Below are 26,987 nucleotides of genomic sequence, written 5' to 3'. Positions count from 1 at the left end.
CCGGACCAGAGTCTTGTAGAGCGGGAGAATTATGGTTTTATCTCTGGAGTTGATCCCCTTTTTAATGCATGCCAATATTTTGTTTGCTTTGTTAGCAGCAGCTTGGCATTGTATGCCATTGCTGAGTCTATCATCTACTAGGACCCCCAGGTCCTTTTCCAGCCTAGATTCCCCCAGAGGTTCTCCCCCCAGTGTATAGATTGCATTCATATTTCTGCCATCCAAATGCATTATTTTCCAATTTTCTACATTAAACCTCATTTATCATGTAGTTGCCAACCCCATTAATTTGTTCAGATCTTTTTGCAAGGTTTCCACATCCTGCAGAGAAGTTATTGCCCGGCTTAGTTTAGTATCAAATACAGAGATTGAACTGTTTACCCCATCCTCCAGGTCGTTTATGAACAAATTAAACAGGATTGCTCCCAGCACAGAACCCTGGGGGACCTCATGTACTCACGTACTCACCCTATGGTCCTTGCTAACGGACCTTATTTTTGTACAGTAAACGTTTATGGGGAACTGTGTCAAATGCTTTTGCAAAATCCAGATACACTACGTCTACGGGCCTTCCTTTATCTAGATGGCAACTCACCTCCTCATAGAAGGTTAGTAGATTGGTTTGGCAAGAACGATTCTTTATTAATCCAGGCTGATTACTGTTAATGATACCATTCTCATTACTAAAATCTTGTATATAGTCCCCATATCATCCCCATACTATTGATGTTAGGCTAACTAGTCTGTAATTCCCAGTGATGCATTTTGGGCCCTTTTTAAATATTGGTGCTACACTGGCTTTTCTCCAATCAGCTGGTACCATTCCAGTCAGTAGACTGTCAGTAAAAATTAGGAACAATGGTCTGGTAATTACTTGACTGAGTGCCCTAAGTACCCTCGGGTGCAAGCCAGCTGATCCTGGTGATTTATTAATGTTTAGTTTCCCAAGTCTAATTTTAATTCTGTCCTCTGTTAACCATGGAGTTGCTTCCTGTGATGTGTCATGATAAATACTGCAGTTTTTGTTACTAAAGCCCCCCGATTCCCTTGTGAAGACTGAGGAGAAGAATAAATTCAATACCTTCTCCATTTCCCCATCCTTTGTAACCAGATGTCCTTCCTCATTCTTTATGGGGCCAATATGGTCTGTCTTCCCTTTTTTACTGTTTACATACTTAAAGAATTTCTTGGGATTTTTTTTGCTCTCCTCCGCTATGTGTCTTTCATGTTCTATCTTAGCCATCAGTACTGCACCCTTACATTTCTTGTTGCATTCTTTATAATGTCTGAATGCTGATGATAATCCCTCAACCTTGTATTTTTTGAAGGCCTTCTCCTTTGCTTTTTTATGCATTTTTACATTGGAGTTAAGCCACCCAGAACTTTTGTTCGCTCTTTTAAATGTATTACCCAATGGGATGCATTGACTAATGCCCTTATTTAATATGCTCTTAAAACAAACCCATCTCTCCTCCGCTTTCTTTTTTCCCCTACGATTTTATCCCAATTTATGCCTTCTAGTAAGGTTTTAGTTTAGAGAAGTTGGCTCCTTTGAAATTCAGTGTCTTTGTATTCCCCTTACGTTTCCTATTTCTGTGATTTATACGGAAGCCAATTGACCTGTGATCGTTGTTCCCTAAATTGCCCCGTATTTCCACATCCATGATCAGGTCTGTATTGTTCGTAATCAATAGATCCAGTAACGCTTTATTTCTAGTTGGTGCGTCTACCATCTGACCCATAAAATTGTCCTGCAAGACATTTAGGAACTGGCGAGATAAATGTGCAGTTCCTTTCACCCAGTCTATGTCTGGATAATTAAAATACCCCATTATGATAACACTTCCCGTCCCTGCTGCTAATCCAAATTGTGATAGGAGATCTGTCTCCCCTTTCTCCCTGTCACGTACCTGGTTATTGAGCACGATATGCAGAGGGAGGCCTCCCTTATGATCCTGACTCACGGCCCCTGGTAGAGCTGACAGGAGGCACAGGAATACAGGACAGCACGAGTGCCTGGCAGGAACAACAGCTGATAGGCAGGACTGATGCTCCAGACACAGCTGGGACACTAGAACAGCAGGTGGGATGCAGCAGACTGGAAGCTGAAGCTAGAAGGCAGGCACTTCACAGGATGCAGGTGGATGGTCCTAGGGATGAGATGCAGAAAGGTCAGGCAGGCCGGGTCATGCACAGGAGAGCAGCACTGGAACAGATGCAGAAGGCTGAGGGAAGGTCACTGGACAAGTGGAGACTGGTGCAGGTAAGCCAAAGAGTTAGACAGGAGCGAGATCATTGACAGGCCGAGGTCAGGTGCAGGCAGATGGCAGCGGATAGTCACTAGGTAAGCCGGTAATTTCAGGAACAGATCAGGAACACAGGAATCTCTCAGGGAATGCTTTAGATCAAGCAGCAAGATTCCCCTGTCATGACAGAGTTTTTTTTTTTTCTCAAAAAAAGGAATTTATTTATATAATCCACAGTGAAATACAAATTCTTACAAAGAAATGAAAGTACAAAAGAGTTACAATCATGCCATTCCAGTGAATCATTAGACAATACATGTGGTAAGGTCTAGTAGTTGCTGCCGCCCACCATATGTCCATTATACAATTGTTATTAGTAGCAACCGGTCATTCCCCTCCACTTCACATACCATCATATCAACAATGTCAACAGTAACTGCCCACCAACACATTTCCTAACCCAGCAATCTGTCCATAACCAGATCCAGGGGGGACAACCCCGGAGTATTCAACCATGGATCCCACAGTAAATTACATTTTTCAGGGCGGTCCCTGTGCTGGTACAGTGGTGTGAAAAAGTGTTTGCCCCCTTCCTCATTTCCTGTTCCTTTGCATGTTTGTCACACTAAAGTGTTTCGGAACATCAAACCAATTTAAACAATAGTCAAGGACAACACAAGTAAACACAAAATGCAATTTGTAAATTAAGGTGTTTATTGTTAAAGGTGAAAAAAAATCCAAACCATCATGGCCCTGTGTGAAAAAGTGATTGCCCCCCTTGTTAAAACATACTATAACTGTGGTTGTCCACACCTGAGTTCAATTTCTCTAGCCACACCCAGGCCTGATTATTGCCACACCTGTTCACAATCAAGGCATCACTTAAATAGGAGCTGCTTGACACAGTAAGGTCCACCAGAAGATCCTTAAAAGCTACACATCATGCCGAGACCCAAAGAAATTCAGGAACAATTGAGAAAGAAAGTAATTGAGATCTATCAGTCTGGAAAGGGTTATAAAGCCATTAACAAAGCTTTGGGAATCCAGCGAACCACAGTGAGAGCCATTATCCACAAATGGCGAAGACATGGAACAGTGGTGAACCTTCCCAGGAGTGGCCGGCCGCCCAAAATTACCCCAAGAGCGCAGCGACGACTCATCCAAGAGGTCACAAAAGACCCCACAACAACGTCCAAGGAACTGCAGGCCTCACTTGCCTCAGTTAAGGTCAGCGTTCATGCCTCCACCATCAGGAAAAGACTGGGCAAAAATGGCCTGCATGGCAGAGTTCCAAGGAGAAAACCACTGCTGAGCAAAAAGAACATCAAAGCTTGTCTCAATTTCTCCACAACACATCTTGATGATCCCCAAGACTTTTGGGACGACATTCTGTGGACCGATGAGACAAAAGTGGAACTCTTTGGAAGGTGTGTGTCCAAGTATATCTGGCGTAGAAGGAACACTGCATTTCATAAAAAGAACATTATACCAACAGTAAAATATGGTGGTGGTAGTGTGATGGTCTGGGGCTGTTTTGCTGCTTCAGGACCTGGAAGACTTGCTGTGATAAAAGGAACTATGAATTCTGCTGTCTACCAAGAGATCCTGAAGGAGAATGTCCGACTATCTGTTTGTGTACTCAAGCTGAAACGAACTTGGGTTCTGCAGCAGGACAATGATCCTAAACACACCAGCAAGTCCACTACCGAATGGCTGAAGAAAAACAAAATGAAGACTTTGGAGTGGCCTAGCCAAAGTCCTGACCTGAATCCTATTGAGATGTTGTGGTATGACCTTAAAAAGGCCGTTCATGCTCGAAAACCCTCTAATGTAACTGAATTAGGACAATTCTGCAAAGATGAGTGGGCCAAAATTCCTCCAGGATGCTGTAAAAGCCTCATTGCACGTTATCGCAAACGCTTGGTTGCAGTTGTTGCTGCTAAGGGTGGCCCAACCAGTTATTAGGTTTAGGGGGCGATCACTTTTTCACACAGGGCCATGATGGTTTGGATTTTTTTTCACCTTTAACAATAAACACCTTCATTTACAAATTGCATTTTGTGTTTACTTGTGTTGTCCTTGACTATTGTTTAAATTGGTTTGATGTTCCGAAACACTTAAGCGTGACAAACATGCAAAGGAACAGGACATGAGGAAGGGGGCAAACACTTTTTCACACCACTGTAAATGTACCTTTCCAAGTGTAGTGTAACACCCATCTGATCTATCCATTCCCGCAGCACCGGAGGATCACTATCCTTCCAATGGTGTAGGACTAGTTTACAAGCCTGGAAAAGCGATCTACCTATGGCATTCTTCGTGCCATCCTCAAGCGGGAGACCATCCAAAATACCCAATATACACACTTTAGGGTCATTAGGGATCTTAACCATGAATACATCAGATATAGTTTTAATGACCTCCGCCCAGTATCGATGTAGTTTGGGGCACCGCTCCATCAGGTGAATCAAGTCCCCATGTTCCCTGTCACACCCGGTGCATGTGCCACTGTCCCCAAAGCCCATCTTATGCAGTCTAACTGGTGTGAGGTGTACCCTCCTTATTATGAACAGTTGTGACAGCCGTTGTGCCGCCCACTGATCCTCCTCAAACACGCCAACATCTCCCTCCCATGCCGAGATCACCCCCATAGGGAAGGCAGGCAGAAATGCAGTAAGTAACTTAGTGTACATACTAGATATAAAGCCCTTAAAACTGTGTACTTCTGTCATGGAATGGAAGATCGGGGTTCGGGGACACTACCCATGGATTATCCCCTGCCTGCGCTTTGACCGCATGTCTCAGCTGCAGGTAGTAAAAATACATTGATTGAAGTAGACCAAATTTTTCCTGAAGCTCTATAAAGGAGAGCAGCTTTCCGTCAGTAAAAATATGGACTAGGTGAGTGACTCCGTATCGCTTCCATCGGTCCGCACAGGTCAAAAGAACTAACTCCCCATAGTAATGGTTGTTCCATATCGGACTATGCTCCATAAAGCCCTGTACATCCTGCAGTTGGCGAGTTTTGTTCCAAATTTTCTGGATTAGAGCATACGTGGGGAGGAGCCTGTTTGACTTGGCAAACAATAAGGCCTCCAGTCCAGTAACCACCTTATCAGTTCCCCTGTTATGTTTAAGAAGGGTCATCAAGGGATCTACCGTACCACCCTCCCTCTCTGCCTCCATATTCATCAGCCTGGCAATGTATTGAAGCTGAGAGGCTAAATAGTATAGCCAGGGGTTGGGAAGGGCAAGTCCACCTGCCTCTTTAGGTTCCTGTAGCTGTTCGAGTTTAATTCTAGGGGGCTTGTTCAGCCAAATAAAGTCTGTAATTAAAGAGTTAATTATTCTAAAAAACTTTAGAGGAATTACCATAGGTGTGTTGTGCAGGATATATAGTAATTGTGGCATGAAGATCATTTTGGTGAGATTTACTCTGCCCACTAGTGACATTTTTAATTTTGCCCATATTTTGGATTTGTCCCTGATACGGCCTAATAACGGGGAAAGATTTAGTGAGATATATTCACCCGGCTGCGGCATGACCCATATCCCAAGATATTTAAATTTGGTAGATACCGGAATGTCTTGCACTGTGGGTCCCTGTGGGGTAGTGGAATCCAACATCATGATGTTCGATTTGGACCAATTGATTACTAGGCCAGAGAATACCCCAAATGTTTTAACCACCCGCATGGCCTCACCCAGGGATCCCCTCATGTCTCCCAGCAGTAGCATGGTCATCATCAGCGTATAACATCAGTTTTTCATGCATCTGTCTGTATTTAAAGCCAGTTATTAGGGGGTTAGAGCGTACTAGCGCGGCCAACGGCTCTATGGCTATGGCAAACAGTAAAGGAGACAGGGGGCATCCCTGTCTAGTCCCCCGGTGTAGCGAAAAAGGGGAGGATGTCCGACCTGCCTCTCTAATGACCGCCGATGGGGAATTATACAAAAGTTGTATCCAAGATAGGAACCCTGGTCCAAACCCAAATTTAGTAAGAGTTGCCCATAGGTACTGCCACTCTATGCTATCAAACGCCTTGTGGGCATCCAGGGATAGCAAAGCCCTGTCCCCCATGTTGTCTGCAGGGGTCTGCATGTTAATGAATAAGCGACGGAGATTATTGGCTGTAGACCTTTCCGGAATAAAGCCAGACTGATCCGGGTGAATAATGGACAATATCACCTTATTCAGTCTCAGGGCCAGTACTTTAGCGAGTATTTTAATATCGCTCTGTAAGCCTATATGAGCCTGGGTCCATAGGGTCTTTCCCAGGCTTGAGCAGCAGCACAATACTGGCCTGTCTCATTGAATCTGGGAGATGCCTAGCCTCTTTAACCGAGTTAAGGGTACGAAGTAATTGTGGTAGGATAATGTCCCCATACTGTTTGCACATTTCAATAGGAATGCCATAATCCCCCGGGGCCTTGGAGTTGGGAAAGGAGTTGATAGCTACATGCATCTCCACCTGGGACTCCGTTAAACACTATAACTCTATCCCCTGAAAGAACTCCTGGACCTTCTCTATGGAGTAGGTCTGTTTAGATTGGTAAAGTTCCGAGTAGAAATCCACCAGCACCTGCATGACCAGATCAGGGGTGTTAACCACCCTCCCCGAGTTGTTGCGTAAGGCCCCAATGGAAGGGGACGACTGTTGTGCATGTGCTATTTTAGCTAGGAGTCTACCAGTCTGTTCCCCTTCTTCATAGAATGCCAATTTATTAAAGAACCTTTTTCGTTCAGCCCTGGAGGTATCAATTCTATGAAGCACATCCTGTGCCGCTATCCACGCCTCCCGGGTACCCCCACCTGTGTTAGCAATGTACTCCGCCTCTAGCCGTTTCACCATCCTGTCCGCCTGTACCCTCTGCTCGGATGTATTATGTTTAATGGAGTTGACCTCAGATATAAAAAGTCCCCTCATGTAAGCTTTAAAAGCATCCCAGGCAATATTCAAATCAGGATGGTCTAAGTGGCTCTGCCAGTAAGCAGCTAAGTCTGTTTAAATTTTTTCACGAGAAGGGAAGAGATTTAACCAAAAGGCATTTAATTTCCATGGGGCTCTTGGCAGGTCAGAGGCCGGTCCAACCTTCAGGTGGACCACCAGGGGGGAGTGATCCGAGATACTCCTAGTAAGGTACACCACTTTCTTCACATGCTGAAAGGCCAAAGCTGAGCACAGGCATAAATCAATCCTGGATAAAAACATATGTGTCTTAGAAAAACACAATAATTGTTTTTCCGAGGGATTCCTTTCTCCATGGGTCTATCCACCCCACTGCCTCTATAAATTTTGCTAAGGCCGGTTTAGGTCTCGTATCCCCTCCCACTGGTGGAGGGTGTCTATCTAAACAAGGATCTATAATGCCATTAAGATCACCCACCACTACTAGGGGGGTCCCTGGGTTAGACAATTGAAATGTCAGTAGGTCACGCAGCACCCCCAGAGCAAACAGTGGAGGTATATATACCGCTGCAAGAATAAATGTTAACCGTGACACTCTACAGAGTAAAAATACATATCTACCCTCTTGGTCAGTGCGTGACCCATACAGCTTAAAATCCAAGGTACAATGCACCATTACACTCACTCCCCATGAGTATGAAGTGTGGGTGGAATGGTACGTCCATCCTGCCAATGCAAATCCCAGCCACGAAACTCTGTCTGGTGTCAGGTGAGTTTCCTGCAACACACATATAGCCGGAAAATGTTTCCTAACAGATGTGGATACCATGGCATGTTTGAGGGGGTCACCCAGTCGTCTCACATTCCATGACACTATTGGGATACAAGTCATCACATCACATTATCAGAAAAAGTACCGTACAGTACCTGGGCCGACACAGCTGCCCACTAACCCAGCCTGGTACAAAGTGGGCCTCCGCGTCCGCCACGTGCACTACTCACGGCAAATTGAGCCATATGAAACCGATACCAGTCTCTCCGGGATTGCCCCATGACCCCTTCTAGTGGATGCCGCTGGACATGGCGATATCTCATGGGTACAGTACAGTGTTCTCTTATCAATGAACGTCCGTTCGTCTGTAAGACTTCCAATAAGGTAGGCTGCAGCGTCACGTACTTCCTGCTTTTTGCAGAGGTAGCGTCCTTGGTATGTGCGAGAAAAATTTCGTTCTTAAACAGAACTTTTCGCAACTGGTGGGTGTAAGCAAAAACCCAATGCGGTCGCTGTTGCAACAGGCATACAGGGACCAGAAGCTCACAACTTGTTTTGTACTCCAGATGTCGTGCAAGTCTCATAGGAAACGTAGTATGTCTTCTTACCCCCCCCCTCCGCTCATTTCCTGTCAAAAACAATGTTGTGATGATCTCCCGGTCGTGTAACCGTGTGGCCATTTGGCCACCAAAAAAATAGAAGACCCCCTTGCAGAAAAATTGCCACCTAACAGGGTGTTCGAGAGGCGGCACCTCCGTGGGATGATGCCAGGCTCACTCTGCCTCTTCCTCGTTGCGCCCTGCTTGTTGAAATTGATGCTCGTTTCTGTCCAGCCACGCAGAGGCCTCTGCAGCTGATTCGAAGAATTGTGCTCTGTCTCCTGCTATCACCGAAGTTTGGCCGGATACAACATAGCGTAATTTGCCCGAAGGTGTTGCAGCTTCTTCACCTCCCCAAATTTGGCTCTGCGTCTCTGTACATCCACCGAGAAATCGGGGTAAAAGGATATTCTTGCACCGTTATACAGTATGTTTCTCCTTTCCCTGGCCAGTCGCAGAATAATCTCCTTGTCCTTAAAGCGGGGTTCCACCCTAAAGTGGAACCTCCGCTGATCGGAACCCTCCCCCCCTCCGGTGTCACAATTGGCACCTTTCAGGGGGGAGGGGGGTGGAGATACCTGTCAAAGACAGGTATTTACACCCACTTCCGGGCATAGACTCCCGTGGGAGTCTACGCCATTTCCTGTCCTGCCGCGCTGTCTGCTGGGACACACACGGGTCTCAGAGACAGCGCGGAGAATTCCTATTGCGCTGCGCGACTCGCGCATGCGCAGTAGGGAACCGGGAAGTAAAGCCGATTCGCTTCACTTCCTGATTCCCTCACCTAGAATGGTAGCGGCAGCAGCCGAGGGCCGAGCGATCGATCGGCCTCGGCTGCCGGCATCGCTGGAACCCGGGACAGGTGAGTGTCCATTTATTAAAAGTCAGCAGCTGTAGTATTTATAGCTGCTGGCTTTTAATATTTTTTTTTTTTGGTGGAATCCCTCTTTAAAGTGCAGGAATTTGGCCAGCATGGTACGAGGGTGGATGTCCCTGTGGAAGAGGTCTGGGTGGAACCCTATGTGCTCTTTCAATGGAGTAAAAGGGTGTGAATGCCTCCTTGCCAAATATCTCCAGCAGCCAGGTTTCAACAAATTCAGTGGGATTTCTGCCTTCAGTTTTTTTCTGGTAGTCCCACAATGCGGACATTGCTCCTCCTTAAGCGGTTCTCAATGTCCTTATTTTTGAGTTTGGTTGCTGTAACGGTTCTGGCTGTAATCTGTAGTTCCCTTACAAGGGGGACCATTCTGTCTTCCACCTCTCTGACACGTCCCTCCACAGCCGTGGTGCGTTCTCTGATCTTTTGGATGTCATGTCTGATCAGACCCACCTCTTCCTTCAACCCCTCAAAATGTTCCTGCAATGTCTGGACTGATGCTGTGCACTTCTGCACAGCTTTTAGAATGTCTGCCAGGGTGGGCTGTTCAGTTTCTTCCCCTTCTTCCTCCACCGCAATCTCTGGGGATGGACACCCTGACTCCTGCCCCAGGCTCTGACTAGAGGATTCCCCTGTCTGTGGTATATGAAAGACGGCAGGAGTGGCATCAAACTCCTCATCTGCCTGGGCTCCTGCTTTTCCGTTCAGCTTTTGAGCGTAGTACACCATATCTTTCCCCTGGGCTCTGGGCATTTTGAGCAGGGACTTACCCTGATCTTTTGTCCCCTCGTGATCTCTGGCTCAACGCGGTGCCATTTTGGGAGTCCTGTGGCAGCAGCTGTTCCTCCTTCTGATGTTTGCAGGTCATCATGCCGATTCTGAGAGCGGCGATGTATCCGGAGTGTGCCTGCAGTATTCCAGAGACCGTCGGCGGGCTTCATTGCCGTTTATTTAGCGTTTGGTGGCCGGGAGAAGGATCATATACAGGGTTCTTACAGGGAGCTCTGTGAGACCCGTCCACTCACATGCCGCGCTCGGCCACGTCCCCCCATGACAGAGTTTAAATAGCACTTCTGGCACCAACACCTGTGCGCCCACGCACATGCACACATGCCCGCAAAGGAACTGGTGCTCCTAGCATGCCTTTCTTGACATTGCCCCCCTCCAAGGGGCAGTCTCCGGATGCCCAAACGGGCCAACTTTTTAGGGTGAGCTCTTTTGAAGGACAGGATTAATCTCTTGGCATGGATGTTACTTTCCGGTTCCCAAGAATTTTCTTCAGGGCCATAACCCTTCCACTTCACCAAGAATTGGATCTGATTATTCCTTTTCCGGCAGTCCATAATTGCTTCCACCTCATACTCTTCTTCCCCATTAACAATCACAAGTTCATAGGGATCAGAACTTCGGCCAGGGAAAGGTTTAGCAAGAGCAGGCTTAACTAGGGAGACATGGAAAACGGGGTGTACCTGAAAGGATTCCGGCAGTTCCCGCTTGTAGGCCACCTCATTGATCCTTCTCTTCACTGAAAAGGGGCCTGCAAACCTAGGATCCAGCTTCTTAGAGGGGCAAGCAAGCCTTAGATTTACAGTGGATAGCCATACCCGATCTCCGGGTTTCAGGACTAGTTCTCCCCGTCTCTTTTTATCAAAGATTTCCTTATTGCATTCTTGCGCCTTGGCCATGGTTTCCTGTAGAAATTTTTTGTTTGATTTGAAGAAATTTATGGTTTCAAAAGCAGCTGTCACCAGACATTCTAGAAGAGAGCTGGGTAAGAATGATGGGTAATATCCGTAATTGGCGATAAAGGGAGTTTGTTTTATGGCAGAATGTGTGGAGTTATTGTAAGCAAATTCAGCCAGGAGTAATAGGGACATCCAGTTGTCCTGGGAGAATGAAGAGAAGCATCGCAGGTACTGCTCAAGGGTCTGGTTGGTCCTCTCCGTCTGCCCATTTGTCTGTGGGTGGTAGGCAGAGGAGAAGGACAATTCGATGCCAAGCTTTCCAGAACCTGGAGGTGAACTGTACTCCCCTATCTGAGGTAATGTTGATAGGAACTCAGTGAAGCCGGACAATCTCTCTGATGAAAACCTGTGCCGTTTCAGGGGCAGATGGTGTTCCTTTCAACTGAATAAAGCGTGCCATCTTTGATAGCCGGTCCACAACTAAAAATATAGCGGACAGACTTTCAAATGTGGCCTTCTGCGGGCAGAAGCTCTACAATGAAATCGATAGAAATAGATCTCCAGGGTTTGTCTGGAACGGATAAGGGTTTGAGCAGACCCCAAGCCTTGGTCAGTTGCACTTGTTTCGGGCACAGATAGGGCAAGATTCCACATAGTCTTTAAAGTCCTTAGCTACCTGGGGCCACCAGAAGGTGCGCTGCACCAAATCAACAGTCTTGGAAGTACCGAAGTGCCCAGCTAGGACATGGTCATGGCAAAGTTCGAGTATGGTGACACGCAGACTCTCAGGTATAATGTTATTATTAAACCATAGAAAGTCATCTTTTGCAAGCAACTTTGTTTCAAGAGAGAGGGGAACATTAACGGAAGCCTATTTGACCCGGGCAAGTAAATCTTCCTGCACCAGAAGAAAATTTTCCATGGGTAGAATGGTGTCTTTTATCGTAACTAGATTGTATGATTTTGGTTTATTCAATACAGTTAGCGTTTGTGCACTACAAAACATTACATCACTTCTGAATTTTTATTCTGTTGCATGAGAATCTTTGTAACTTTGGTAAACTCTTAATTTTTGATATGATTAGATGATGAAATTAGAATGCTAAAAAACAAACAAACGCAAAATCATTCGTCTGATAATCTCATCGTGTGTACCAGGCTGGGGACATTAGGCTGCTGAAAAAATTATATTTGATTGGTTGATACATTAAAGTGGTTGTAAATCCTTACAACACACTTTTTGCTACAGGTAAGCTTATAGCTGTAGCTATATCTGTAGCTATACCTGGATATCTCCTAAACCTGAATGGTTTAGGGGATTATCCCCTGTATTTGCATGTGCCGATGTGATCGGCACATGTGCACTGAAGCAAGGGCACGTACGTACTCAGTTAGACTGTGGCATTACTGGGGGCTTCCGCGCGCATGCGGGAGTGACGTCATTGCGGCTCCGGCCAATCACAGAGACGGAGCCCGCGATACCCGGAAGTACCTCTGGGAGAGATGTCGCCGGCCGGAGCAGGGAACGAGGACTGCTGTGGGGGATCAATCTAAGGTAAGTAATATATAATGAGCTTGTATGCTATGCATACTACGGTAGCTCATTATGCCTTTGTCTTGCAGGTTTTTTTTTTTTTTGCTCGGCTTTACAATCACTTTAATGGTCTTCTTTGTATATTATTATGATGCTTAAAAAAACATATTTGCTGTGAAAAATGATATATGTATATCATATACATATGATATATGTATATGTAACTGAAACTAGACACCCACAGTGATACAAAAGAGTATCGTTAACACCTTGGAAATAACCTGGGTAAGCAAATGAAGTCAGAATAATTACTTGCAAGCAGTAAGTTTTAATTAAATTTTTCACATTTTTCATGACAGGAAACAATCCAGAAGGAATTAAAGGAAATCCTTCAGAATGAATGGATATGGAACTCCTGTCCATGCGTTGATGTTCAGTGTTATTTTAAAAACATCCAAAAGGTATCTTGATATATTTAAGATATACATTTTTTAAGATCTTTTATACATACGTACAGTATCTCAGAAAAGTGAGTACGCCCCTCACATTTTTGTAAATATTTTATTATAACTTTTCATGTGACAACACTGAAGAAATTACACTTTGCTACAATGTAAAGTAGTGAGTGCACAGCTTGTATAACAGTGTAATTTTACTGTCCCATCAAAATAACTCAACACACAGCTATTAATGTCTAAACTGCTGGCAACACAAGTTAGTACACCCCTAAGTGAAAATGTCCAAATTGGGCCCAAAATGCCAATATTTTGTGTGGCCAACATTATTTTCCAGCACTGCCTTAACCCTCTTGGGCATGGAGTTCACCAGAGCTTCACAGGTTCCCTCTTACACTCCTGATGACATCATGGAACTGGTGGATGTTAGAGACCTTGCACTCCTCTACCTTCTGTTTGTAGATGCCCCACAGATGCTCAATAGGGTTTAGGTCTGGAGACATGTTTGGGTACTCCATCACCTTTACCCTCAGCTACTTTAGCAAGACAGTCGTCATCTTGGAGGTGTGTTTGGAGTCATTATCATGTTGGAATACTGCCCTGTGGCCCAGTCTCTAAAGGGAGGGGATCATGCTCTGCTTTAGTATTTCACAGTACATGTTGGTATTCATGGTTCCCTCAATGAACTGTAGCTCCTCAGTGGCGGCAGCACTCATGCAGCCCCAAACTATGACACTCCCACCACCATGCTTGACTGTAGGCAAGGCACACTTGTCTTTGTACTTCTCACCTGGTTGCCGCCCCACACGCTTGACACCATCTGAACCAAATAAGTTTATCTTGGTCTCATCAGATCACAGGACACGGTTCCAGTAATCCATGTCCTTAGTCTACTTGTCTTCAGCAAACTGTTTGCAGACTTCCTTGTGCATCATCTTTAGAAGATATACACACATAATAAATGATATATATATATATATATATATATATATATATATATATATACACACACACACATACACAGTATATACATTGCCTTTAAAAAGTATTCATACCCTTTGAAATGTTCCACATTTTGTCATGTTTCAACCAAAAACGTAAATATATTATATTGGGATTTTATGTGATAGACCAACACATAGTGGCACATAAGTGGAAGGAGAATGATAAATGGTTTTCCACATGTTTTACAAATAAATATCTGAAAAGTGTGACATGCATTTGTATTCAGCCCCCTTTACTCTGATACCCCTAACTAAAATCTAGTGGAGCCAATCACCTTCAGAAGTCATCCAATCAGGGCTGTTTTTAAGGCAGGGCAAAAGGGGCAGCTGCCTCATACTTGCCAACTATCCCAGTTTAAATTCCCTTGATGCTTGAAGTTTTAGTCCTGTGCTGTGTCTCGATATCTCAGTGTGAAGTTCTGTTACTAGTAGATGGTTCACCTGCAGACCCTGTGTTTACATGTAAAAAACCTGCATTGATATGTAAATAGCAGTGGCATTAATATGTAAATAGCTGCGGTCTGGCGGCACTGATATGTAAATAGAGGCAGCATTTATATGTATATCATGCCCTCCCCAAGGTCATATCCACCATCACTTCTGCTGAATGCTGCCCACTGGGACAGTAAAGAGGCATGCTTGAAAGTCCTGCCTACAACTGTGGTCATTAAGCCTAACATCAGCCTGTTCTGCAAAGTGTCAAAAATAGGAGGTGTAACCCTTTTTCAAAATAACATGGTGCCACAGCACCCTGAATTTTGGTGCATGTGAATACTCACATTTCAGCAGATGATGAGGGTGTCCTTAACAATTAATGCCACTGCTGTGAATCTGCTAAAGGACAGCGTGTTTCTGTGTTGTCAGGAAAGCGATTTTGCATTGCACTTAGTCCGTCATACAATCCGACGGACAATCCGGCATACTTTCCACTGAACGGACTTGACCACACACGGATACACAAACAGTCCGACGAAAGCTTGCGCGATGACGTACAGCACGTACGACGGGACTAGAAATAGGAAGTCCAAGACACAGCAAAGCCCTGTAAATCCTTTCTGGGCATGCGCCATTCTTAGTCCGTCGGACTAGCATACTGGCGACCATATTGTACCAAAGTACAACGGAAAGATTTTTGGAAAAACCGAAATTCTTAGTACTCCGGACTGCACGCTGAAAAAGTCAGCTGAAGCCCACACACGAGCGGATTGTCTGTTGAAATGTGTTTCAACGGACTAAGTACGTCAAACAGTTCGACCGTGTGTACGCGGCATAATCCTATCCTCCCACCACTGTCACTGATCCCATCAACCCCCCAGGATTGCCACTGATCACACCCCCTCCCCCAGCATTGACACTGATCCAAGGAGTCCTAGGATCCCTGGGAGTTTTCTGTCTATTGATGGGTCCCCTCACCTCCCCAGTCCATGGTGTGCAAGCAGTGAGGGGATGATGTGCTGTAACCTTTAGCAAACAATCAGTGAGCAGTAATGATGTGCACTAACCTCTTGCAACCAATCATTGAGTGGTAAGATTATGCAGCAACCTCTAGCAACCAACTGAGCAGTAATAATGTGGAGTAACGTCTAGCAACCAATTAATGAGCCGTAAATATGTCCAGTAACCTCTATCAACCAATCAGTGAGCAGTGTTGATATACAGTAATCTCTAGCAACCAATCAGCAAGCAGAAGTCATGTGCTGTAACCTCCAGCAAATATTCAGTGAGCCATAATGTGTACTGTGACCTCTAGCAGCCAGTCAGTGAGCAGTAATGATACGCTGTAAACTCTGGTAACCAATTGCATTAGCCGGGTGATCTGATTCAGTAAACCAATTTTGAGTCTAGCTGCTATTTATTGTATGTCTCAGAGCAGGTGAATAGGGAGGGGGGAGAAAATGTTTGCCCAGGGTCCAAATCAATATTAAAGATGACCCTACACCCATTTAGTAAATAGAGTCCACCTGTGTGTAATTTAATCTCAGTATAAATACAGCTAGCTGTTCTGTGAAGCCATCAGAGGTTTGTTAGAGAACCTTGAACAAACAGCCTTTATGAAGGCCAAAGAACACAGCAGACAGGTAAGGGATAAAATTTTGTAGAAGTTTAAAGCAGGGTTAGGTTATAAAAAAATATCCCAAGCTTTGAAAATCTCTTGGAGCAATGTTCAATCCATCATCTGAAAATTGAAAGAGTATGGTACAACTGCAAACCTACAAAGACATGACTGTCCACCTAAACTAACATGCCGGGCAAAGAGAGCAGCAATCAGAGAAGCAGCCAAGAGCCCCATGGTAACTCTGGAGGAGCTGCAGAGATCCACAGCTCAGGTGGGAGAATCTATGCACAGGACAACTATAATGCCACATACACACAATCGGAATTCTTGTTGGAAAAGCCTTGGATGGCTCAGGTTGTTTTGGGGTTTGCTGTCCCCTAATATTAGCAGGCAGGATACCTGCATGTGGCAAGCCATCACTCCGGAGCAGAGGCTAGTTGCCTTGTTGCGGTACTTGGCAACTGGAAGAAGCCTGCATCACCTCAAGTTCTCGACAGTTATCTCCCCCCAGGCTCTGGGGATCATTATTCCAGAGACCTGTTCTGCCATCATTCAGGTCCTGCAGAAGGACTATATTAAGGTAAGATGTATCCTTTAACATCACATTCTATGTATTTAATGTTTGCTAATGTATTGTATTTCTTTCATCGTTCCCTAATTACCATGATTGTAATATGCTGTGAATGTCCCCTTTGTCCTCATGCATGCTGAAAGTTTTTAAAGTTCCTTTTTTGTCCTTCATGCATATTTGCCTTCACTTACCTCCCCAGCACACTATCCTGGGCTCATATATACCTAGCCTAGTCACCTAACAATGTATTTTGTTAGCTTTATAGTAGTGCTTACCCTAAACACCCCCTAAAATCTGTACACATGTTATTTGTGTGCTTAAATTCATACAGAGAGCCAGAAGTTTTTTTGGGGGGCCCAAACGCATTTGGAACCCTCCCTCCTCCCAACCGATACCAATACTCTATCTGCTGACTTTGCCAAACCCATACACACTATACCTACCTCTTTTGTGGTCATATTTATGGATGAATTCACCAAAGCATGTAGTGAAAGGGCCTGCCTCAATACTTTCAAATGGTACAGTTTAAAGTTTTTTTTTCTCATATTATCTTGATAGGTAATTGCAGAATATAAAAATGTGCTTCCATTATTAATTTTTTTTCTTTTTTTAGTATTTATGACACTTCTTACCTGTCCAGGGGGCTGCCAATAGTGTAATTAAGGAGGGGCTGGCCAAAGTAACACACATTATTTAAGCATCCAGCTCTCAATGAAGTGGAGAGGGTTACCTGTCCAAAACAAACCCCCCCTAAAATATTTCCAAGGAGCCATCAGAGGGGGTGAGGAATCTGATAAGTGGGCCTTATATTTTTTCCTTTAAATATTCCTTCAAAAAAAATGATATACTGTTGTTGGCCAAGAATGTTTGTGTCTAATCTGCTTGCAATGTTTATGTGCAAAATTACTAATTTTATTTTTCTTGTTTGACTCCAGTTTCCTTCAACGCCACGGGAATGGCAGACTGAGGCTTCCCAATTTGCCAAGTGGTGGGGACTTTCCTAACTGTGGAGGGGAAATTGATGGGAAGCATGTCCATATCGTCCCACCACCCCATTAGGGGTCATACTATTATAATTACAAGGGGTTTAAAAGTATTGTGTTGATGGCGGTGGTGTCGGTGAAATACGAGTTTTTGTATGTGGACGTGGGGAGGAATGGCTGGATGTTGGAGTATTTGCCCGGACCGAGTTCTATCGACATCTCGAGAGTGGTGGCTTGGGGTTGCCACCTCCGGATGAGAATGTGGAAGGACTGCCATTTGTCTTCGTCACAAATGAGGCATTTGGTCCGGGTGACCAGGTGATGAGGCCATTCCCCCCAGAGGACCCTCACCCCGGAGAAGAGGGTTTTTAATTACCGGCTGGCCAGAGACAGAAAAGTGGTGGAGAATGCTTTGGGATCCTGGCCAGCCGGTTCCGCCTATTTCAAACAGCCATAAATATGGCGAAATACAAACTGAACCATATCATTTGAGTTGCTGCATCCAGCACAATTTTTAAAAAGAAATAATGCAAATTATGTTGCCACAGTTGGGCCTGAGGCTGGACTTCAGGAAACACTGACGGCCCTGGAAGCGGGCTATCCTGGCTTGCCTCCCCAAAGTGCCTGTGAAGTGCAGGAAAAATATGTAGAATATTTTACGGGTAGGGAGGCCATTGCTATGGCAGCAAATTTTTAAAACATTTTATATTTTATCAGATAAAATCTTGATTTTGATTTACTGCTTGTGTTTCTTTTTGCTGTCTCCTAGGTTCTCCTAGTGCACTATTAGTGCCAAGTGGTTTTTCCATTATTAAATAACACCCATTGTCACTGTAAACACCAACTTAATACAAAAACTGGTATTGATCATTGAAAGAAGAAGCCACATCAAAAAATCTTGGTTTGCAAAAGTTTTACCTAGAATTTTTTTTAGGGTACATAAATAGGCATGTTTCAAAACAGAACATACACAACTCAGGAACTTACAAATCTCATCATTTAAAAACTTAAGGCAAGATCAGACATTATATTTTCCAAAATGTGTTGATCTTGCCTTCAACAGATGGGGTGATGTCACCCCTGTAAAAGCCAAATTTTGAACATGCACACAAATTGGGAGTCAAACTGGGGATTTGCCTCCTGATCCCATGCCTAATGTCAACATGTGCTATCTGCCATCATGGGGGATCAATGGACGTGTTTTGGGGGTGAAACAACTTCCTCTCAGCTACTTGAGTTGCGAGGAAGGGGTTGCAGCCACAAAACACGTACATTGATCTCCCATGATAGCAGATAGCACATATTGACACACTGTGTGCATCTTAAAAATCTGACTTTTTACATTTGTTTAAAAATTCACATCTAAAATGGTGGCATTTTTAGTGTATTTATCCTAGTACATCAATCATGTTCTTCAGTTTTTGTTCAATCTCATTTGTTGTTTGCTTGATGAAGTCTAAATCCCGACTACACAGCATTATGTCATGGATTAGCCTTTGGGCACTGTCACTGGTGAAATTATGAGATTGTTCTTCCACAATATGCACATCACCTAAAAAAAAAAAATGCACACCATGTATTATAAATATTCAGGCATACATCTATTACCAGAATCTGTGGTGTCAGACACTGACTTGTTGTGATGACAATTTCAACCACCTCTCCTTCCTCCACATCCTGAGGTTCTGGTATCCTCTGTTCCCCTTCTTCAGGAGGCGGGGGGGGGGGGGGGGCTGGTGTGCTCAGACGTCCTGAGTCTTTTCTCTCCTATGAGAATGAAACAAAAGGTATACTTACCACACAGATATTTGAGGCCAGAAATAGGAATATGAAACATTGGAAGCGGGGTACAATTGTCTGTTTTGGCAGAGTTCCAAGCTGAACACATGATTTTTTCTTTTTTTTTTTTGTCTTTTTTTCCATAAAGATTTTATTAGTTTTCAGAAAAAAGTACAGCAAAATGTAACAAAACAACAATATGACCAAATGAGTGACAGGTTGCAAGACAAATTGTTACAGGCCAAAGATTACACCATCACGGTATCATAACTGTCAAACGAGTTAGTTTATTATCCTTTTTGGCAACAATTCTGGGGCCATCTGTTGGGGCATTGGTGTGTTGGGTTGGAGTCACCCACTTGTCCACTTCTGTATTCATGGACATGGGGCACGGCCTCAGGTAGTAGTACCTTGACCAAGCACCCTGTCCGTCAGTTGTAGGGTTCAGATTGTGGCAAGTAGAAGAAAAGAGAAGATAGAGAAGGGTAATGGGGGGGGGGGGGGGTATAGGGTGGGGGAAACAGGATGGGGAAGAGGGGTGGGGTCCCGCTCACTTCCCACTCCATCTACCGTCCACATGTTGCAGTCTCTAGGTCTGTCGGCTCCCCAGAAAGATCCCACTATAGGGAACTTGTTCAATAGTAATCAGTTATATAGTCTGTTATAATAAATCCTGATAGGATTGAGAGCTCTTGAAAGTTTTCCAAGACTCCCAGACACCTGAGAAGCTAGTAATTTTGTCATGTGCAGCGAGGATAAGTTCCTCCATTGCCGCTATGCGGTCAACTCTAAAGGTCCATTCCTTCAGCGACGGTGGTTGTGGGGACCTCCAATGTACCGGTATACACAGCCTAGCGGCATTGATTAGGTGTATAGCTACTGACTTGAGATACTTCTTCTGCGGGATTTTGGAAAAGTGTAACAGGTATTGTCCTGGCGTGAATTCCAACGGGAGCGAGGAAATTGCTGTAGTCACTTCATGTATTTTCTGCCAATATGGCTGGATCCGGGGGCAGGACCACCAGATATGGAGGAGGGAACCCTCTTCTGTTCCACAGCGCCAGCAGTGGTCTGGCACTGTCGGGAAAATCTTATGCAACACTTGTGGGGTCTTGTACCATCTTGTTTTTAATTTGTAGCCATTTTCCTGCGTGTGGACATTCAGAGAGCCTTTGTGTATGTATAAGTGGATACGATCCCAGTCGGCATCTCCTATCTCCCTGTCTAAGGCTGATTCCCAGAATACATGGTCTGAGCGTAGGGAGGAGTACGGATCTACGAACATGGAGGCATACAAGGCAGAGATCACATGGCTCTGGGGCGATGAGCTTGAGCATAAGGCTTCGAATACCGAGGGGGGGTTCGTGAATTTTGGGATTTTTGTCGGCACATCCAGGAAGTGTTTAAGTTGCATATAGGACCAAGAGGGAAAAGATTTGGTATTAGACAATGTTGCAAGATCACGTATGCTGAGGAACCTGCCTCTGCGAAAGAAGTGTTTGGCCTGCATCCGTGGGTAAGGCCATTCTTTGATAAGATAGGACTTTGATAGTCCCGGGGGAAAGTCTGGGTTGCCCCTAATAGGGGTGATCGGGCATTCTGTAGAAGACATTGCATGGGTCTTGCATGCCCTCTCGCAGGCTTGGAGCGTTGCCCCAATAAGAGGATGTGAGCGTAACGTAGATGGTGTCGACGCCTTGTAGACCCAAGGCAACGCACCCAGTTCCACGTCCGTGATAAGTTTTTCGAGATTCACCCAGCTTTTGCATCGATCGTGGACATTCCAGTCCACTACTCTAGCCATGTGAACAGCCCAATGATAGCGCTGTATGTCTGGGAGGCCGATTCCCCCTTTCACTTTAGGCAGTACTAGCTTAGCCCAACTGATACGAGCCGATTTGGTGCCCCATAAAAAGGACCTACACATCCTCTTATATGTTGTGAAGAAGCCGGGAGGTAGACGTATCGGGATGGTCTGCATTTTATACAGTAAGCGAGGCAATACTGTCATCTTTAGGACCGCGGCCCGTCCGAACCATGAAAGGGTAGGTACGTTCCACTTCAACAGGTCTTGTTGGATAAGTTTCAGTTCTGATAGAAAATTCATATTGTATAGTGACTTTAGGTCGGCTGGTAATTGAATACCTAAGTATGTGACGGCCTCTTTCTCCCATTTAAACGGGAAGTTGGATTGGCATTGACTTACTAGATCGTTTGGTAGTGAAATGTTTAGAGCATATGATTTAGTTAGGTTAATTTTCAAATTTGAGATGCGTTGGAAGAGATCTAAGGTCAGCATGAGGTTCGGCAGGGACGTCAGTGGTGAGGATAGGAAGAGTAGGATGTCGTCCACGAATGCCGCAATCTTATATTCTTTTTGACGGACTGCAATACCCTTTATGTTTGGGTTTTCTCTAATACAGCGAAGCAGGGGTTCCAGGGTCAGAATGTAAAGTATGGGTGAGAGAGGACACCCCTGCCTGGTGCCATTATGGATAGGGAAGGCGTCCGATAGGTGGCCGTTTACCCGAACTCTAGCGCTCGGATGCATATAGAGGGAGCCTATAAATGCGCGCATCCCGCACCCCAAACCGAGAGCAATCAGCGTTTCTTCCATATAGTCCCAGGCCACTCTATCGAACGCCTTCTCCGCATCCATTGCCAGGAAAAAGCCCTCTTGATGGGAGGAGGTGAGCCAATTGTGTAAGTTCAGGGCCTTGATGGTATTATCCCTGGCCTCTCTGCCAGGGACAAAACCCACTTGGTCTAAGCCTATCCAGGCTGGTATATGGAGGGCAAGGCGGTTGGCCCAAATTTTTGAGAAAAGTTTGATGTCCGTATTTAGGAGTGAGATTGGTCGGTAATTGGCAACATTAGACGGGTCTTTACCCTCTTTGTGGATTACAGAAATATACGCTTCTCGTAGGGTCGGTGAGGGACATGCAGAAGTGGCTAAGGTATTAAAGGCCCTAAGGAAGGGGCGGTGCTAATAGTTCTGCAAAACTTTTATAGTATTGCGCCGAGAAACCATCTGGTCCCGGGCATTTATTAGGTTTAGTGGCTTTCAGAGCCGCCGTCCACTTCTCGGAAGTTAAAGGGGCTTCCAGTTCAGTTTTGGCGGACTCTGAAAGGGCTTTCGGGCTATATTTGTGAAGGAAGTCCCTTATCATCTTTGTTCGTGTTGCAGTCCTGGTATGGTCTGGAGTTTGGTTTGTCCCCTTAAGATTGTAGAGAGTGCTATAGAAGCGACAAAATTGGCGAGCAATATCTTCGCTTTTGGAGTGGGTAGTGCCCGACGAGTCAGTCACATGATGTATCGTGTTAGTCTGCGTGCGTTTCTGTGTGAGTCTAGCTAATAGTTTGCCTGGCTTATTGCCCTGTTCATAAAACAGTTTATGTGACAGGACCAGCCCCTTTTGTGCTTTCTTAAACAATTCTTCCACCAACTGAGTCCGTGTATCTGTGAGCTCCTTAGCTACTCGAAGAGCCTGGGATTGTTTGTGTTGCGCTTCCAGCTTAGCTATTTTCTCCGAAAGGGAGACAATCAATGCTTGGTGTGCTTTCTTCTTCCGAGCAGCTATAGCGAGCATGCGTCCTCGTATGACACACTTGTGTGCCTCCCATTGAACCATGGGAGACACCCCAGGCGTGTCATTCAGACAAAAGTAGTCAGAAAGGGCCTGCGTAATATCTGCCAGATCTCCAGGGTCCGCCAGAATGGACGCATCCAGTCTCCGCGTCTTGGTGGACACGACTGTCTGCGGGAATCTCAAGGTCAGGGTAATTGGGTGATGGTCGGAAAGGGCCATACTTTCAATGGTTGCTTCCGTCAGGTATGACAGGTCAGATTGTCGGATAAAGAGATAATCCAGCCTCGAGTACCGATTGTGAGGGGAAGAGAAGAATGTATAGTCCCTTTCCTGGGGGTTAAGGGTGCGCCAGGTATCGTGCAACGCTAGGGATGATAATTGTAGTTTTATTTGCCTGAGAGCCGCAAAAGGGAGGGAAGAAGTACCGGTCGAGGTGTCCAATAGGGGGTCTAAGGCTATATTGAAGTCGCCCCACATGATTTTTTCACTTACCAAAGGTGGAATACTTACCTTTTTTGGACAAGTTTCACACATGGACACACCCCAAGTTTCTACTGGAGCACCTGTGTGGGACACCTTAAAATGTTTGTTTTTGTTCACACTAGTCCAGATGTGTAAATAGCTGCTGAGTGTCCTCTCCTTACATTACACTGAATCAAGTTTTTAATTTCTAAACTTCTTTTAATACAAATTAGCATGACCAAATGTAGTTAACCCTATATCTGGCAAAAACATCGTATTTAGTTGGCAAACGAACAATGTTTACCACGACCGATTACTGTGCCCGCCAACATGAAAGTAGCCATTTTAAACTGTCCAACAGTAAAGAAAAGCACATGGAGCAGCATGCAAGTAATAATAATAATAGGAACACACGACAAGTACTTACGTTTTAGAAGCAGTTCCTTGATCCTTCTGTACTGATCCAGCTTCCTCAATTTCAGGAGTGACCAGCGTTTCCTCAGTTGCATCGTCGTACCCCAAAATTCCGGCACAGACTTCTCACCACTTTAGATATGATCTTGGCCTTTCTCATATTTGGGTTTGGGTACGGTCCATACTTCCCATCATAGTTGGCCCTCTTCAAGATGCCCACTATTTCTACAAAGGACATATTTGAGGCCTTATGTCGCCTCCTGGATCGTGATGTTTCTGGCTCCAGGCTTTCCTCCTCGTTACTGCTATTACACACCTGCTGTGTCTCCGCCATGTTCCTCTTCCACTGCAAAGAAAGAGAAGGGGCGGGAAATATTCTCGAAAGATCGCCGGGGCGGGCGACGCGGGCGGAGTTTCACACATGCGCAGTGTATATAAAGCTAACACATGTGTGTCATAACTACATTCTGTATGCGGAGGAAGGAGGAACGGAAGCAACGAATGTAATAACGAAAGTAACATTTTAACTTGGGACCTGAACGCCCTATACTGATTCTAGATTGAGGCCTATATTGGGATAAGATTAGGAGAGTTTAGCCTGTCTTTTGTTTGGTCTTGCAGCAAAAATGAAAAAATGTAAAGATCCAGACTTCCTCTGGGAATTCCTTGATAAATGTAAGGGATATGTGCCATTTATGGGAGGTTAAAAACCCCTTATATCGCAACAAACCAGCAAGGAAGGCATCGCTGGAGAAACTGCTGGAATTTGTGAAGACTTGGGTCCCCAACGCAGACAACAACTTTGTGGAGAAGAAAATTGGTAGCTTGAGAAGCACGCATAGGAAGGAGGTTCAGAAGGTCCAGAAGTCCCTGAGATCAGGAGCAGCAGCAAAGGATGCGTATGTACCCAGTCTGTGGTACTACAGCAAGATGCATTTTCTGGAAGACCAGATTGAAGCCAGGAATCATTTTTGACTGTTTTGCCCCCCCTTCCATCCACGCTTCCCTCAACCCCAGCTGAGGCTTCTGAGGACCAACCTGGGCCTTCCATCCCGGAAGAAATTGAGGATCCCAGTTGGAGCCAGATATTGTATTTTTAAACCAATTTTTTGTGTGAAAATTATTGTTGGTAACTAGATGTTATTATTGATAACAAATTAATGATTTAACAAAAAGAGTTTCACATATCAATAGACATTAGGGGCCAAAAATGATTGTGATAAGAATGGAAAATGCTGGTGTCAGAATGCTAGTCTTTTCTATTTATTAACATTCAATTTGCAACGGTCATGATCTGAAAATTGTGTGTGATTGATGAAGCAAAAACTAAAACTATGTCCCTTTTCCATACACAGGAAGATCTCAGCCAGGATGAGGCTCTGGCAAGTGGCAGACAGGAGGAGGCCAGGCCCAGTAGGAGCTTCACCCAATCTCGTGTCCCTCCCCTCCGCTTTCCACCCAAAAGGCCTAGGTCATTGTTTTTAACAAATTTTCTATATATAATAAATAATTGTTTTTTAAATATATTATGATGTTTTCTGTGCCTATAAAGTCCAAGCGCTTTTGTTTAATTTTTTTCTGGTCTGACAGAAGACGCAGCCTGTTGTAGTACCACAGCCTGGGTACATATTTGTCTCTGGGAGTCCTGGACAAGGTTAGGCTCCTTTCAATATGGACTTCTTAAGCTACCAATTTTTCTTTACAAAGCTGATGTCTGCCCTGAGGGCCAAAGGCTTCGCAAATTACAACTGTTTCTCCAGTGTTGCCTTCCCTCTTTATTTTGTTTTTATGAGCCACAATAAATGGATATTTTTGGTTATGAAAATACTTGCCTATGTGTTTTTCTTCAAATAGGACAGTTTTTTTGTGAGTAGACAGGTACATTTCAAAAACACAATGTCAAATTAACAAGGGACACCAACACCAAATAACCTCAATAGAAAATAATATCAACAAAAAAATAACATTAGGAAATCTTGATTAAAAAAAAATAACTATAAAAAAAATGTAAAACATTATTATGGAGATCTGGCTTTAAAAAACAAAAACGATTATTCAGGAGAACACAAGAAATGATAAAGAAATACGTTTGTGAATATCAGCAGCAAAACAAATGCATTCCTCTAGCATTATGAAGAAGAAGAGAATGCACTGCATTGAAAGATTTAAAATTTTGCAGCGTGGTGAATGTGATATCTCCATTCCGAACGCTAGTTTTACCAGACCGAGCGCTTCCGTTTCGTACTTGATTCTGAGCATGTGTGTTTTTTTGCACATCGGAATTGCATACAGACAAAGGGCTTTGCCGATAGAAACTTTTTCCTTCTGAAAAATAGAGAACATGTTCTCAGTTTTTTGCTGTCCAAAATGCCCCCAGCAAAAGTCAGATGGAGCATACACACGGTCACATTTTACGACCAAAAGCTCACATTGGTCTTTTGCTGGTGCATTTTCTGATCGTGTATACGCGGCATTAGTTGTGCACACCACAAATCTGGCCTTTATGGAAGAGTGGCATGAAAAAAGCCATTGCTGAAAGAAAACCATAAGAAGTCTCAAACGTGGAAGAAGGTGCTCTGGTCAGATGAGACCAAAATTTAACTTTTTGGCCTAAAAGTAAAATGCTATGTGTGGCAGAAAACTAACACTGCACATCACTCTGAGCACACCATCCCCACTGTGAAACATGGTGGTGGCAGCATCATCAGGATGCTTTCCTTCAGCAGGGACAGGGAAGCTGGTCAGAGTTTATGGATGAGCCAAATACGGGGCAATCTTAGACAAAAACTTTTTAAGAGTCTGCAAAAGACTTGAGACTGGGGCAGAGGTTGACCTTCTAGCGGGACAACGACCCTAAACATACAGCCAGAACTACAATGGAATGGTTTAGATCGAAGCATATTAATGTGTTAGAATGGCTCAATCAAAGTCCTGAACTAAATCCAATTATGAATCTGAGGCAGGACTTGAAAATTGCTGCTCACAGATGCTCTCCATCAAATCTGACAGAGCTTGAGCTGTTTTGCAAAGAATGGACAAAAATGTCACTC

At 44.5% G+C, this 26,987-nt stretch overlaps 1 protein-coding gene across 1 annotated transcript in view; it reads left to right on the top strand.

Annotated features, from left to right (window-relative positions):
* LOC143943024 (uncharacterized) overlaps positions 1-26,987 on the top strand; it is a 172,848-nt gene that overhangs the window by 57,585 nt on the left and 88,276 nt on the right. The window contains exon 4 of the mRNA XM_077464506.1: positions 12,983-13,084. Coding sequence (XP_077320632.1) covers positions 12,983-13,084 — 102 coding nt within the window. The remainder of the gene's footprint in view (positions 1-12,982; positions 13,085-26,987) is intronic.

This window comes from Lithobates pipiens, unplaced genomic scaffold (assembly GCF_037356315.1).
Source record: "Lithobates pipiens isolate NorthernLeopardFrog02 unplaced genomic scaffold, aLitPip1_a1.2 Scaffold_30, whole genome shotgun sequence".
NCBI lineage: Eukaryota > Metazoa > Chordata > Amphibia > Anura > Ranidae > Lithobates > Lithobates pipiens.
The sequence above is the reverse complement of the archived record's forward strand: the minus strand, read 5'-3'. Positions and strand labels throughout refer to the sequence as shown.